This window comes from Chrysochloris asiatica, unplaced genomic scaffold (genome assembly GCF_000296735.1).
Source record: "Chrysochloris asiatica unplaced genomic scaffold, ChrAsi1.0 scaffold00069, whole genome shotgun sequence".
NCBI classification, from domain to species: Eukaryota; Metazoa; Chordata; class Mammalia; order Afrosoricida; family Chrysochloridae; genus Chrysochloris; species Chrysochloris asiatica.
The window spans coordinates 10,187,953-10,203,414 of NW_006408587.1; the positions used below are offsets into that span (position 1 = coordinate 10,187,953).

General features: G+C 40.6%; 1 protein-coding gene across 2 annotated transcripts in view; it reads left to right on the forward strand.

The window, feature by feature from the left end:
• The window catches only part of ABCA1 (ATP-binding cassette, sub-family A (ABC1), member 1), a 125,761-nt gene that overhangs the window by 37,908 nt on the left and 72,391 nt on the right, over positions 1-15,462 (forward strand). Inside the window, exon 6 of one of the 2 annotated variants that reach the window (XM_006864701.1) lies at positions 855-1,035. In XM_006864701.1, the coding sequence (XP_006864763.1) occupies positions 855-1,035 (181 nt within the window). The remainder of the gene's footprint in view (positions 1-854; positions 1,036-15,462) is intronic. The other variant, XM_006864702.1, reaches the window with a different exon arrangement.

A 15,462-nucleotide genomic window follows, 5' to 3' on the forward strand; every position in this document is an offset into this window, starting at 1 on the left:
GAAGACCTGTCCTTTTAGTGAACTTGTTTAAGGACAATGTATGAAGAAGCACAATTTAGTCAGGCTCAGAAGAGTCAATTAGGTAAACAAAATATGACCAAGGAAAGACTTTCTAGGAGTCTGTTGAAATGAATGAATTGGAGTCCTGGTGTGGTGTTGCAGGATAAGCACTGGACTGCTAACCACAAGGTTGGTGGTTCAGCTCCATCATCTACTCCTCAGAAAACCCTATATAGGGTCCCTATGAGTCAGAACTACTCAGTGGCACTTAACAACAACAACAAACTGTGATGAAGTAGAATGAATTAGAATTGGCCCATCCAGGAAATGAGGAGAAACCTGGAGACAAGTGAGATGAATAGTTTCACATTCTGAAATTACTTGAAATAGTTCTTGTGCGTGCGTCAGTTAAATATCAACACTTATAAATAAGTCACATACTATTTTTTTCAGAGTTTAGTCCAATCTCAGTTTAAGATGCTATAAGTTCCATAATATTGCGACTAGTTTTTCTTTAATAAAACATTTTCTGGGCGTTCAAACACTGGATTCCTCTTAGGTGCAGCATGTGTCACTTTTGTGAAAGAGTTAGATTCAGGATTTCCCTTTGCAAGAGAGACATGAGTGTGGGAGATAATACATCAAACACAACATCTAGGTTTGAAATATCCTGGCAATTCATGCGTTGCTATACCCCCAAGTTCAGTAAAGCAACTCCATGTATTTGACTATCACTGTGATGTTCATGCTAAGATCTTCAACTGATACTATGACTCCCAAAAGCCTTTGAGGATCCACCTTCCTATTTTAGTAATCCAGTTTTGCTTGCCTCTCTTTTCACAAAATGCTTTCAGGTGTTTTTGAATGGATACCAGTTACATTTGATCAATCTGTGCATTGGATCAAAATTAGGAGAAGTGATTCAACTTGGTGACCAAGAAGTTTCCATGCTTTGCAGCCTGCCAAGGGAGAAACTGGAAGCGGCAGAGCAAGTACTTCGTTCCAACATGGACATCCTAAAACCGATCCTGGTAAGTAGACTTGTTGTGTGGAGAAGCTGCAAGCACTAATGCTTTTGGAATGTGAAACTTTTCCTTGGACGTGATTTTGTTTTTGTAGTCATAGGGCTGACTGAAGATTGTAACATAGTTTAGTTCAATGGTTTTTTAAATGTTCTGTCAGAGTTTTGAGTGTGACTCAGGACTTGCCTAAACTCTCTTGTGCTTGTTTCAGTCAGAGAGGACCTGCCATTTTTTGTTTTTTAAGTTTTATTGTGACTTATGTGACATTTTACACGGGAGAACATCAGTTTTACATTCATCCTATTGTATATTATTTCATTGCAATGGTTACAGTCCCCTCCATGCATCATCAGCCAACCAAAGGGTATACACTACAAGCCTGCTCCCCAGTCCTCAGCACACAGCCCCTCTCCCTTCCTGGGTTCTGAGTCCTCAGCTGCTCCATCTGAGGACCTGACATTTTTTGTGTGTGATTTCTGGATCTTAATTAAAAATACAATTTAATTTTTAGAAAGAGTTATGCTATTTGAAAAAGAGCCTCAAAGCCCTTGATGGGAAAGAAAAGTCCACCAGGAGAGAGACACTCTGGGCTGCCATAGTAGAAACAAAATGATGCCATAGTTAACTCTGTAATTACCCAATACTTAACTCAATGACAGATGTATTCAAAGGGAATAAAAAGGTCCCAAAAGCTAGATCTGCCTAGGAAATAGTAGTTTAGAGAAGCAAACCATGAGACTTGACATATCTTCGTAACCAGAGAATTTTGAGATAGCGTTTTGGTCATTGGAGTATTATGTATAGTTTCCAAACAGGTATATTTCTCTGAATTTTCTGAGAACTCTGAAAACACCCAAAATGGCCGCAGTTGCATCATTTAACATTCACTGTTCTGGTTTTCTGCTCACCAAATAGCTCTCTAATTTGCCAATAAACCTGTTGACATCATTTCAATTCCAACTCATAGCTGCCATGTATAGGGTTTCAGAGGCCATAAATCTTTATGGGAACAGAAAGCCTTATCTTCCTTCTGGGAACAGCTGGTGAATTTCAACTGCTGACCTTTTGGTTAGCAGTCCAGTGCTTATTCTACAATGCCATCAGTGCTTCTGACTTGCCAGTACCTTCCCTTAAAACCAGGAAGGGAAAGAGTCCTGGAGAAGAGCTGTGTCTGGGAAGAAATATTCCTCATTATAATAAAAGAAAATGGCATCCTTTAGTACTTTATGTAGCATGATATCTTTACAGAGACAGTGGGTCTAAGAATGTTCAATTTCTGGATCCTGTGATTGGATCATACCCTAGAATGTGACCTTAGCTTCATATAAGCTTTATATTCTTAACTGACTATCGAGAAGTCCTTGTATTCTGCTTGACTGTCTGATACTGTAGTGCTGCTATTTCTGTCTGAGGTGAAGGTGGCAGTAACACTACCTGTGTGTGTTCTTGGACTTTACCAGTTCAATGTTCATGGTAAACATGACCAGGTATGTGTGAAGGGCTTACGCTGAATGCTTAAGATCAACTTTTTCATTTTTCTTAATTTGCAAAATATTTTTTGTTTCAATGGTGAAAAAAAAAGGCTTTGTTTAGTGACGTGTGATTGCATCATTAATGTTTTTATATTATAATTTCAAGGAAGGTATATTTTTGTGTGCAGCCCTAGTTCATTGGTGCACACTTTTGTAGCCTGGTGCTGTTTTTTGCATTGAGAGATAGAGAGGGTTGAAGGGTAAATGGAAGACCATTTCCATTGACTGTTTTGCCTGTGTTTACTACTTTGCTTCACTTACAAGACAGCAATGCTCACATCTCAAAGGACTCAAATTTTGCAAAGATGAGTGTTTTTAGAAACATTCAAATTTATTCTGGTGCCCATCAATTTTTTTTCCCTTCTGTTTACTCATTAAACACCTGTTGTGTGCAGAACCCAGTAAAATCCCACCCGTCACATCAAGACTGAGTTACACTGAAAGTAGAATGAGTATAGTCCTCAGCTCCTCAGATTTCTACCTGAAAGTATCTCTCTGACTGGAAGGATTAAACATGATAGTGCATGGAAATGAGCCTTCAAGACTGGCAACTACATTCCATTCCATCTTGTGTTGTGGTGTGCCTTGTGGGTCGGTTGGTCCATGGTCAGATCTGTTTGAGGTGCTTGCCATGTACTTCTTTCACATCTCTTAAGCATTTGAAACATCTCAGTTTCTGATCTTGTCTTGCTGCTGCTGCTGCGAAATTACTCTCCCAAAAGTCAGAACATGGAGCTCCTGAATGAGAAACTAAATGATAGTATAGTAAGTGGCATCACTGAGCTTCTAATTGAGGAGCTCCATGTTCTGACTTTAGGGAGAGCAATTTCTCAGCAGCAGCAGCAGCAAGACGGGAACAGAAACTGAGATGTTTCAAATGCTTAAGAGATGTGAAAGAAGTACATGGCAAGCACCTCAAACCAACGAACTGTGTTGCTAACCTCAAGGTTAGCAGTTCAAAAATACCAGCTGTAAAAAAAGAAGAAAGATGAGACTTTCTACTTCCATAAAGATTTACAGCCTTGGAAACCCTACACAGGGTCTCTATGAGTCGGAACCGACTCCACGGTATACCACCACCACCACCACCCTAGTAAGGAGTCAGGACTGTTACATGTAAATGTGATTTGGGGATGAAATGACTTTTGAAATACAATAAGCAGAGTCTTAATGGGAGTATTGACATTCAGCAGTCTTTTTCTCCTGCTGCTTGGTTGTAGTTCGCATGTGTGCGATGGTGGATGGGTGTGACGAGACATCATTGCACGTGGCCAGTCGATTTTCCAAGAACTGCAACGGGAACAGTGACATTGTGGGGAGTGAAACTGTCAACTTGTGTTTCTGTACCAAATGTGGATTTTCAGGAGAGACATAGTATGAAATTTTCTCCTCATTATTTTGGCGTGGATGTTTCTGTTTCAGACATCTCTCTCTCTCTTGGATCTCCTTCAGTTTCCCGATGACCTTTGGACAACAGTATGACAGTCCCTTTGTTATGAAAGTCCATCTTATGAACAAATCTCTTTACCCTTTAATGCAGGGGTTTGAACCAGTTCTTTTGTCGTCCATGAAGCGAGAAAGGAACAGACCTTAATTTTTAACAACTTGAGTAATTTGTCTTGGAACGGGAAAAATTACTGGTTGAAGCCCTAGGAGGCAGGGAGACTTAGAAGAGGTGTAAAGAGACCTTCAAGAGCTCTGCATATGAAACTGGATTGTTAGCAGGACTGTGAAAAGCCACATACATTCAAAGCAGCTCCACCTTACAATGAAACGGTGCTATTGCAAAACCTTGCTTTAATTGTTATGTAAATTTGCCCTCACTTTGAAACCATTGAGCCAGCCTCTACTAGCAACAAACTCTTTATTACAGTCACTTGCATGTGATATAAGTGCAGCCTTTAAATCATCTAAAAGGCATTGAGTGTTTTCTTGTGCTAAAGTAAGGCTGAAGTACTGGTGTGGTGCTGTTGGATAAGCTTTGGACCGCTAACCACAAGATTGGTGGTTCAAACCCACCAGCTACTCCCTGGGAAACCTGTACTAGGTTACTGAGTTAGAACCGACTTGATGGCACTTATTAACAACAACAAAGTAAGGCTAATTAAGAACCTTCAGCATCTGTTCTGACTGACCTACAAATCTGACTTGAAGACAGGAAGGGATTTCGTTTATAACCGGAGACTGCCTGTATTTTGACCACATGGGAAAATTACGGCAGACTGGAAGGGGCATGGGTTTGAGGTCCCCCGAATCTGGGTTCAAGTTCAACCTCAGCATTTTATTGGCTGCATGACCTCTGTAATTAAATCTATGACTCTGGAATCTTCAATTTTCCTATTCTTTTACATACAGATAATATGTTCTAGCCTTTTTTGTAAGGATTATTGATCATGTATATGGTGTCTGGTATAGTACAATTAGATTCTCAATAGACAGAAGTAGTAGTTTAATTGATATGAATAATATAAATTTTATACTAAAACCATTACCTGCAAGATACAAGTTTTCTTCTGGAGATCAGTGTTTGGAATCAAGAGTCACACCCAACAAAATGGTCCTGGTGAACATTTCAATGAAAAATTGCATTCTTTGTTCACATATTTCAAATTCTCTTATCCTACAGTTTTTAAATTTCATCCAAGCTTTCATCCATAACATGCATGAAAATTGAAGTTAGAATGTTATTGCATCTTTAAATTCTCTGGTGCATCTAATACTTACTACTATGTGTCCTGGACACAACTAAAGTAGATCCTGATGAGTGCAAGGATAGGCCAGGTTGATGAAATATTTTCTCTAGGAAAAAGGCAAGTGACTGAGTGTTCAGTGTTTGCTAAACTAATAAAGTCTAACAGGAGGTCAGGGCCATTTGGCAGCGACTTCTCTTGTCTCACTACTCAGCAGGGTTCATTTGGCTGCACTGGCTGCCTGAGCAGGTGGACTTGCTTTCACTCTCCCTACAGGTTCTTCCTGAAGCATACACACCTTCTCAAACAGAGGAGGGAAGTCTGTGGGGTCTCTCTGCCATCTCCAGTCTGTTTTCTGATGCAGACTAGAGCCTGAATAGCAGAGCAGCAAAGTTTGACCAGAGGAATGCCCTTCTTTCTGTCCTTAGTATCCTTCCTGGTAATATTCGTTTGCTACTGCCGTTTTAACAAATTACCACAAATTTGGCAGCTGAAAACAGTACAGATTTATTATTTCACTATTCTGTAGGTCAGAAGTCAGAATACAGTGAAGCTCAGTGGTGTGCATCTCATAAGGCTGAAATCAAGGTGTTGGCAGGTCTGTGTTCTTTCGTGCTTCTCATCTGGTCCCTTCACAGCAAGTGCTGGTTAAGTCTTTCTCAAGCTTCAAATCTCTCCAGATTTGACTTCAGGACAGATCTCTTCAACTTTTTCCCTCTGCTGTGTATTTCTGTCTCCAGTCAGATGGTGTTCTCTGATTTTAAGGGCTCACATGTGTAGATTTGGCCCATTTGGATAATCCAGTATAAACTTCCTATTTTAAGATCTGTATATGGTCTTGGAAGAAGTACAGTCAGAATGCTCCTAAGATGCAATGATGGTGAGAAGATTTCGTCTCTTGTTCTTTGGATATATTGTCAGGAGGGATCAGTCCCTGGAGAAAGACACTGGACTTCATCTTCAGGGAAAGGGAAGCCATTGGTTAAGTGGAGGGAAGCCATTGGTTAAGAGGAAGACTCCCAACAACATGGACCGACACAGTAGCAGCAATAATGGGGTCAAATGTAACAACAATTGTGAGGATGGCACAACATCAGGTGATGTTTCATTCTATGAGTCAGAACTGACTCGATGACACCTAACAGCAACAATAGCAACAACATATGGTCATTATGAGTCATACCAAAGCAAATGCTTTTGGAAACAGAATATTATTGAACACAATATTACCTATGGCTCATGGTGCTAAAAGAAGGCATGAGACTTTCAGTCAACAAAACCACAGATATTTATTATATACCTGCTGTATACCAGGCATTGTTCTAGGCACTGAAGATTCAGCTGTGAGCAAGGCAGACACGATGCACATGAAACTTTCATTTCACTGGGGACCAATAACCGACTCTGAAGCTGAAATAGGGAATTTGAGGGATTCTTACCAGGTTCTAGGCCTCTAGAGTGATGGCTGCCCTCCCATTCCAATTTTTCTGATGACCTCTCGGTCACCTCCTGACATCAATCAATCTTTGCCAACATGGACACTGTAAATATTGTGGAATTTGAGGTTGGAATTAGCTACACTCTGCTTCTAGGCTTGGCTCCCATTTCTCAGCAATGTGAAAGCAATGTCTTATCCTTGAGTTGGGAAGGTCAGGCATACAGATTTATCTCCATTTTAGTAACAACTCGGACCCTGCCTAGCCATGTGATAGATTGTCTTGACCTCTGATGATACCTTCAGCCTAAAAGGAAAGTCTTGTTTCTGTGGGACATAGAGTTCTATTCACATGTCTTTTGATGCATGCAGTACATTTCCATAGATGCAATATTCAGTTCATGAGAGGAGAAGTGAGGATTCACCAATGTCCCCAAAAGACCAGTGAGCTCATAGTTGGGCTATGCATTGATTGAAAGAGCAAATGGACAAGGAATGAACAAAATCATCCTTGTAATGTAAGTAGCTGGAAGGAGACAGTGATTGCTTCTGAGTGGTTGAGAGCCTATACCTGATTTATGGCTCATTTGTTTTGAGTTTTTTGTGGCATCAGTGAAACACATTGATGCCACACCCGAGCCCGATTTTCTGCATATGGGCAGAGTGAAGTGGAGATCTGGGTCAACTTGGTGGTGTTTACAGAAAGTTTGAAATGTCCCAATGGACACTTTGTTACATGCATTCATTCATAGGAGGAAAACAAGATTGTATATTATATTGAAAATACTATAAACATTTATGTATGCCCACATCTTACATTATTTAGTAGTGGTTACGAACCAGGCTGCTAACCTCAAGGTCAGCAGTTTGAAACTACCAGATGTTCCGTGGGAGAAAGGTGAGTCTTTCTGCTCCCGTAAAGATTTACAGCCTTGGAAACCCGAGCAGGGTCACTATGAGTCGGAACTGACTCCATGGTACTTAACAACAGTTGTTAGTGCCAAAGAGTCTCTGAAAAAGTTGCATGTGGCCATGAGCTTTGTAAATTAAAGATAGTTTTCAATTATATTTTAAATTCACAAATGTTTTGTCTTCTGTTTCTATTTGGCTGTGACTTTTTAGGCATTAGTAATATTCTCTTTCAGTCTTCATAAAGACTTAAATTCATTCATTCAGACTCTATTGAACACTGATCTGTGCTATGCAATGGTCCAGGGAGGCAGGGGTGAGCAAGATATACAGTACAGATCTCTTCAAATTTCTGTTCAGGGATGGGAGGACAGACCAGAAAAGGGCAGATGCGGTGAAGAGTGAGAGCCACTCTGTTGAGTGCTGTGCGACCCCAGGTGAGGCCTCGGAACTCAGTATTTGAGGATCAAGAAAGAAGCATTCTCTAAGTTGGGACCTAAGGAATAGAAGTTGTCAAGTAAACACCGAGGAAACGAGTGTTCTGGGCAGAGGGCATGCCATCCACAGGTCTAGTGGTGAGAGAGAAGAGAAGGTGGCATTTAGGGGGAACAGCACTTGATGAAGTAGCTCAGAGTAAAGTGGATGTGGCTATGGGAAGACTGATGACAGCGGGATGGTCAGGCAATGACTCTAGCCAGATGGTGAAGGTCAGATGAAGAAAACCTTCATGACCTTATTAGGACACTAGACTTCATCCTCAGGGAAAGGGGAGCCATTGGATGGTTCCAGACAGCAAGTGACATGATGGGATGAATTGCAAACATAAGAGTATTCCCATGGAGGCATTTTACTCTTTGAGATGTGTGAATTTGGATGCCTTTGAAACAGGGCTCACACTATTCTCTTTTCTCTCCTTTCGAATGTATCCTCCTTTACCTTTTCTTTTTCATCCAAAAACATTTATTGAGCACTTAGCTACTATGTGGAGTTCCTGGGCAGTGCAAATGGCTAATGTGCTTGGCTGCTAACTGAAAGATTAGCGGTTCGAGTTCTCCCAAGAGTTGCCTTGAGAGAAAGGCCTGGAGATTTAATTCCAAAAAAAAAAAATCAGTCTTTGAAAACCCTATGTAGCATGTTTCAGTCTGACACTTAAGAGATCACAATGAATTGGATTTGAGTCAACAATGGTTGACTTTTATTTATTATGTGACATACATTTATATGTGTCTATTTTGGCATTGAGGCAAAATAAAACACCAGCTCAAAAATTAAGACCAAATTGACTTGGCTAGGGTACTGCTTTTTCTATTTTATTTTCAGTCTTCTACAATTTAAATATTAAGCTAATAAGGATAGAAGATCCTTATTATACAAGTGGGCTCCAAAGTTCATGGGAAAATTCTATTATCTTTTTGTTACATTTTTCCACAAACTTTCTGAAGCTCCCTCGTACTTAGGTCACTTATAGAGCCAGCAGGCATGGGGCCCGATGATCTTTGCCATTCTAGAGCCAGTGCCCAGGGTGCATGCTATTAGAAACTTCTGTTAGGTTTTCATTAACCTATTTTACAAAACTGGGTGGGAACATTTGAGTTATACAATAAGCATTTGTGTATTTTTCCTCTAATGATATTACTGCTTTATTTATGATCTAAAAATGTTGAGTAACGCATGAATTCCAGTTAGTTTAACACAGAAAGTTCAGTCTTTCAGTAAAGGTTTTATTTTTCCCTTTTTCTCTCCCTTTTTCTTATTTCATTCAAGAAAACCGTTCACCTCCTATGATCAGTAGACACCTATATGAGTTCATAGCCTAGGAAATTTTTTTGGTCCGGAAAAATTGTAGTAGGAATTCCAAGTTGTGGATTGTTTACTGGAGCTTTTTGGAAATGAGCTTTGGCAAGTCTTGCCTGCTTTTGTCAAGGAAGTAGGAGCAAGAGATCACAGCTAATAGTAGGTGCAGTCATGTGATTCAGAGCCTTCATTTTTGTGGCCTACTTTTAAGGTGTGAGTTATATTGTGGGCTAATTTCATTGAAGAAAGTTAAATATCCTTCATTTCTGATATGTATTCATGCCAATATACATTCTTTTCATCCTCCTTTCCTCTCTTATCCTTTTTTGGATTAAAAAGAAAATTATGAAACAGATAAAACATACAAAAAATACAGAAATTAGCATAAAGTACACCCACGTATGATCGTTTATCATTTTGCTTCCATTGCTTCAGAGTTTTGTTTTTCTCAGAGTTAAATTTTACAAATACACATCTCTTTCTTAAGATATAACCAGCCAGTATCCTGAAGTTTCATGCTTTTACACTCTACACCAGATACACTTAATATTTTGTTATAAATAATATGCAATAGTGGTTTGCATGTGTTTATTTTGTATAAATATGCATATTGATCTGCAACTTGTCCTTTTCACTCAACATTTGCTTTTGTGATTCATCGATGTTGCTGTATATAGCCTCTGATTCGTTGTAACTGAAATTGAATTCCGTTTTTATGCTAAATATGTTTTTAAAAAATCCATTCTTCTAGTCTTTAGCTTAATTTTAATCTTTCCAAAAACTGCTCCTCAGAAACCTTACAGGGTTTCTATGAGTCAGAACCAACTCGATGGCACTTAACAGCAACAAATGTTTTCAGTGTGGTGAGATGTACAGTTTTCACTTTTAAAAGTTGAGTTTTTTATAAATTTATGTACAAAATCCTTTCCTACTCCAAGTTTGTAAGAAGATTTTTTTCCATATTTTCTTCTAAAAGTTCTCATTTTTACTTCTAGATCTTTAGTCTGCCAAGAATATATTTTTGTGCAATGGTAGGAGATGGGGAATTTATGAATTTTTCTTATATGAATAACCAGTTGTCTCAGCAACAGATATTAGAGACTCCATTCTTTCCCTACTAATTTGTGCAATTAAATTTGTCTATTTGCATCAGTTACTCTGTACTTTATAATATCCAAGCACAAAAAGTAAACAGGGTCTCGAAGAAAATATCATGATATACAAATTTTAAAGTTGATGTTGAATTTGAATTGTGTGTGTTTTTTAATCTGAGATATCAACACAAGGAGCTCTGGTAGTTGGTTATGTGTTGGGCTGCTTAATTGCAAGGTCAACAGTTCAAATCCACCAGGTACTTCTCTGGAGAAAGATTAGGCTTTCTGCACCCATAAAGATCTATAGAGTTGGAAACCCTAGACAGGGTTACTATAAGTCAGAACTGATTCAACAGCACACAGCAACAATAACAACCAACCACACCTACATGTGTAATTCTAACCAACACTTTTGGAAATGGAAATTTGTTTGTATTGACCACCAGTTGCCAATACTGCTAATGAAAATCTATCCTTTAATCTTAAACAGTATAAAAGAAAAAGATGCAGCATTAATGGTTTTATCTTATTACTTATGAGTATGTTTAACTAATGTTTTATTAAGAGACAAAAAATGAAAATCATACAACCAAACAAAAGCATAGGCTGTTGACAACAAAGTTGATTGGTAAAAGTAGCATTACACTGGTGTGTGTGTATGAGGGGATTTCAGAAAGTTCATGGAAAATTAAATAACAAGAGAATGGAGTGTTTTCATGAACGCCTTGAAGCCTCATGATATATGTCATAGTTTGATGTCCACACAAGTCCTTACGTTTGTGTTCATAGTAGACTACATTTATGGGTTAAACAATCATGCAGCAAGCCCTGCTACACGATCTCTCATATAAGAGAAATATCAAAGTAGCTCAGCCTTCTGTAGACTTTGTTGTTGTTGTTAAGTGCCGTCGAGTCGGTTCTGACCCATAGCGACCCTGTAAAAGGTTTCTGAGGAGTGGCTGATGAGTTTGAACTGCCAACCTTACAGTTTAAACTGACCTTGCAGTCCAATGCATTAACCCACAGCACCATGCCATCTTCATAGGTGGTACAGATCATTTCAGGAAGTCAAAGTGACTTTCTCCAATCCACACTGCTAATAAACAAGCAGAATCCAAAATTAACTTAGGTGTCTTTGGTCCCAAATCTCTAATCTTTCTACCCCAGCTTTGTTTCTCAAATTTGACTGCAAAACTTGGGAAGTTTAAAGAAAGTCCTGATGCCTGGTTCTTATTAGTTTTTCCGGGGTGTGATGTAGGCATTAGAGTTTTTTGTTTTGTTTTGTCTTAAGTGCTCAGGTAAGTCGACAGCGTACCACTCCACTTTACTGCATCCACATTGGTTGCAATTGATGGTGGTAGTGTGTGATCATCTCGCATGCATATATTCATGTGATCAAACTACAGTTTTTTTTGGGCCTTCCCTGCTGCTTCCCCACCCAGCCATTCCACCACACCATGAATGTGCAAGGGTTGTGGACTGTTTAATCAGCCTCTTGGGCCTGTGTCTCGTCCAAGGGATTCACTGATAGGTGGATGGAGTTTGATCACATCCAGCTGTTCTCATCCTCAGGGCCTGTTGACATAAGAAAGGCGTCTTATAAACACACTGAGCACATTCACTGGTCTCCAGAGTGTTGCTGCATGACCTGGACCCACTGCAAGTGTTGCCTGGGCTGGCCTCCCACACTTCTACAACCCTGCCTGGGAGGGAGGCGCCTGCTCTGAAGTTCCCTATCCCATGGCTGGGTGCTGTTCTCAGGGGGAATTGGCAGCCCACCTGGTCCATGGAGGTCAGCTGATATGTTAAAAAAGGGCTCAGAGAGGTCATTTTTTTACCCTCATAAGAAATGCAACTGAGGCAAAACTAGGCAAAATGACCTGGCCAATAAATGGATACAGAATTCAAGTTTTCTGACTCAAAATATGGTATCTGTTTCAGTATTCCAAAATGCTTGGTGTCTGGCTTTTCACATCAGGTCTCAGCTGAAGCTTCCCTACCTCTCCCCAGCATTTATACCTTCTTTCCTGTGTACCCCAACCACAGGGAAACTGGGACACCCTGAATGTCACCTTCTGTCCCACGAATTTTTGAAGACCCTTGTATAATTCAAGACATTAGTAGACTCATGTTTGTTCTCAGGGTGTGACTCTGATCGTCCTGACTCTTCTGGGCTCCTCCTGGACTTGCTCAGAGGAGTGGAAATCTCCTGGGATGTTGCTCAGCTCAAGAAGAAAACTCCTTGAGTTTTCCCAGCCCTAATCTCCTCCCCTAGTACATATTGGTCTGCCGTTATTCACTGAGCAGTAATTCTGCACCAGGTCCTGCTCTGGGTGCTGGGAATACAGAAATAAAACCCATATTCTGTGTCTCGGAGGCACAGTACTAGACACACCCGTATGTAAGGAAAGTATGGTTCACAGACCCCCAGTGCGTGAGAAATGTAGATTCTGAAGCTCTACTCTAGACTCACTGTTTCAGAATCTCTGGAGACTGGGCCCCCAAATTTGCATTTTCACACACTTCCTGAGTGAGTCTTAGGTGCTCTGAGGCTTAACTGTGGTAGTGGAAGTAAGCCCAATGACAGCACTATAATGTCGGTGATGGGAAGCACTGATGGGGCACTAACTGGGCCTACGGACAGCTTCTTGAGGGTATCATGAGGACTAACTAGGAGTAAGCCAAGTGAGGTGCAGCCATAGAATTGTTTCTCAATTTCTTCTTTGTATAACTGTTGTTACTCAAGTGTAATTCAGTGGCTTCAAGCACGATATATCTGGTTCACACTGGTTGGGTATTAGGGGTTCTCTTCTGGATCTCTGCACATGACACCCGGGTCTGTCTCTTTAAGCCTCACACTGTAGTGGCTTCTCAAATCTAGTCTTTATTTCTCTTCAGGGGCACCATTTAGGTTTGTAAGGTGTGCCCCCTAGAGGTCAGTGAGTGCCTAGGTCTAGAGGCCATGGTTCTGCAAATGATGAGAAGGTTAAAGGGGACTCCTCAGGCCATGTGGCCAGGATGGGCTGGTTTTATCCTTAAAGGAAGAAGTGTGGCAGGAGAAGACAAGGACAGTCACATGAGATAGGACATGGAAGATGATAGCATTTCAGGGTCAGACAGCTCATCAGAAATGAAAAAGCTGAGGCTCAGAAGGATGACCTAAAACACCCAAGTACAACTACCCCCTCGCAACCCCTTACTACACACACACACACACACACACACACACAGCCTCCAACTCTGGAGATTAGACTTTGGGTTTTTGGACTAGTGCTTTTTCTGCTTTACCACACTGCCTCAGAGCATGTTTTATATGGATTCGAGAACTTATCATTTAAAGGGATTCTTTAAGAAACCCTTTAGCTAGCCAGTCATTTAATAGGATTGTGTTTTCTTAAGACACAGCAGTCCTTTGGGGCTTTGGGACTCCATGTGTCTACGCTTTGGAACTTATATGAAACCACGTCTGTGACGGTGCTTTGAGACGCACGATGCTCTACAACGTCAGTGGTTCCCAAAGTGGAACCCTAGACCAGTGTATCTGCATCACTCGGGAGCTTAGAAAGGGGCATTTTAGAACAGAAATTCTGGGGATGAGGTCTAGCCCCCCCTGTGTTTTCACAAGCCCTGCAGATGGTTCTGATATACTGCAGTCTGAGAATCACTGTTCTGTCTCAGGAGGAAATCAGCCTCCCATATTAGCCATGTGAGATGGCACTGGGGAGGTGGGAGCAACGGCAACTGTGTCGCAAAGCTCAGGTGGAAAGGGTGAGATCATTAAAAAGGTTTGTCTTCTTTCTTGAAAAGCAAAGCAGTGTGTGCATGTAGCACCGCATGAGCCTAGGAGTTCATGTAGAGTACGGCTCAACTCATTTTCACAAAGCAATCTTTTCATGCTCCTCCTGACAGGCGAAGCCCCCCTAACCTCATTTCTCTGTGTGCTGAAGCCAGACACCTGAGGGCACCAACTGGCTGAAACCGAGGCAATCAATAATATTTTTTTCTTCACCTGCGCCATCCTGCTGACTTTTTTGAGTTACATATTAAAAGAGAATAAAACATGATTTCTTGATAGGTTTGACGCTTCAGGACTTTCTGGTGGACAATGAAACCCTCTCTGGATTCCTACATCATAACCTCTCTCTGCCGAGGCCGACTGTGGACAAGCTGATGAGGGCTAATGTCAGTCTCCACAAGGTAAACTTCACCTCGGGCTCCCTCAGTGGGGTTGATGGTGATTATGCTGGTCGAATGTATGGACAGAAACAAGTAAAGCCTTGTCTTTGCAGTGGTGGGAAAGGAGATGGTTGGCTCACATTCAGTTCACCTAATTTCCCTTTTCTGCTCCTGCTGGTATTGCTAATCCATTCAGACTATGGACTAAGAAACAGCCTGGTGTTGTGGGTGGCCCCCTGACTGAAATAAAACTGAGTTCCTGCTTGTCAATTGATATTTGTGAGGGCTTCGTCCTAACAGAGTCCCATTTTGTGTTACATTGATTTTTTTTCTTTTTCTTTCTTTCTACAATTTCACAATTTGGAAGACAGTAACTCAGGGCTGAGGATTATTGATCAGGAATAGATACATCTTAAAATCTAGGACAAGGGATTTTAAAAACTCAATGCTTCTTTTGGAGTCCTGGTGTGGCATTGTGAGTCAATTCACTGGACTGCAAAGTTGGTTTGAGCTACACCTTGTAGCTCAAAAAAGAACCAAAGTAAAGAAAATGAGAAAATAGTGATTGCTAGAAAACTTCCTCTGGCATCATTGGTTATCTGTCCTCCAGTTCCTGTGTAATAGGTAGCAGACAAGATTGCATGGTTATTGGTTTCTGGAGAACGTTCTCAAGTTTCTTCTCTGGCAGTAAGGAGAACTGATACTGAACCCTGCCCTGTGGCCATACAATAAGCAGAAATAGAAATGTTTATGCTTGAAAATAAAGTCTTTGCTCCACATTATCTAGAATTTTTTAAAATGAGAAAAATG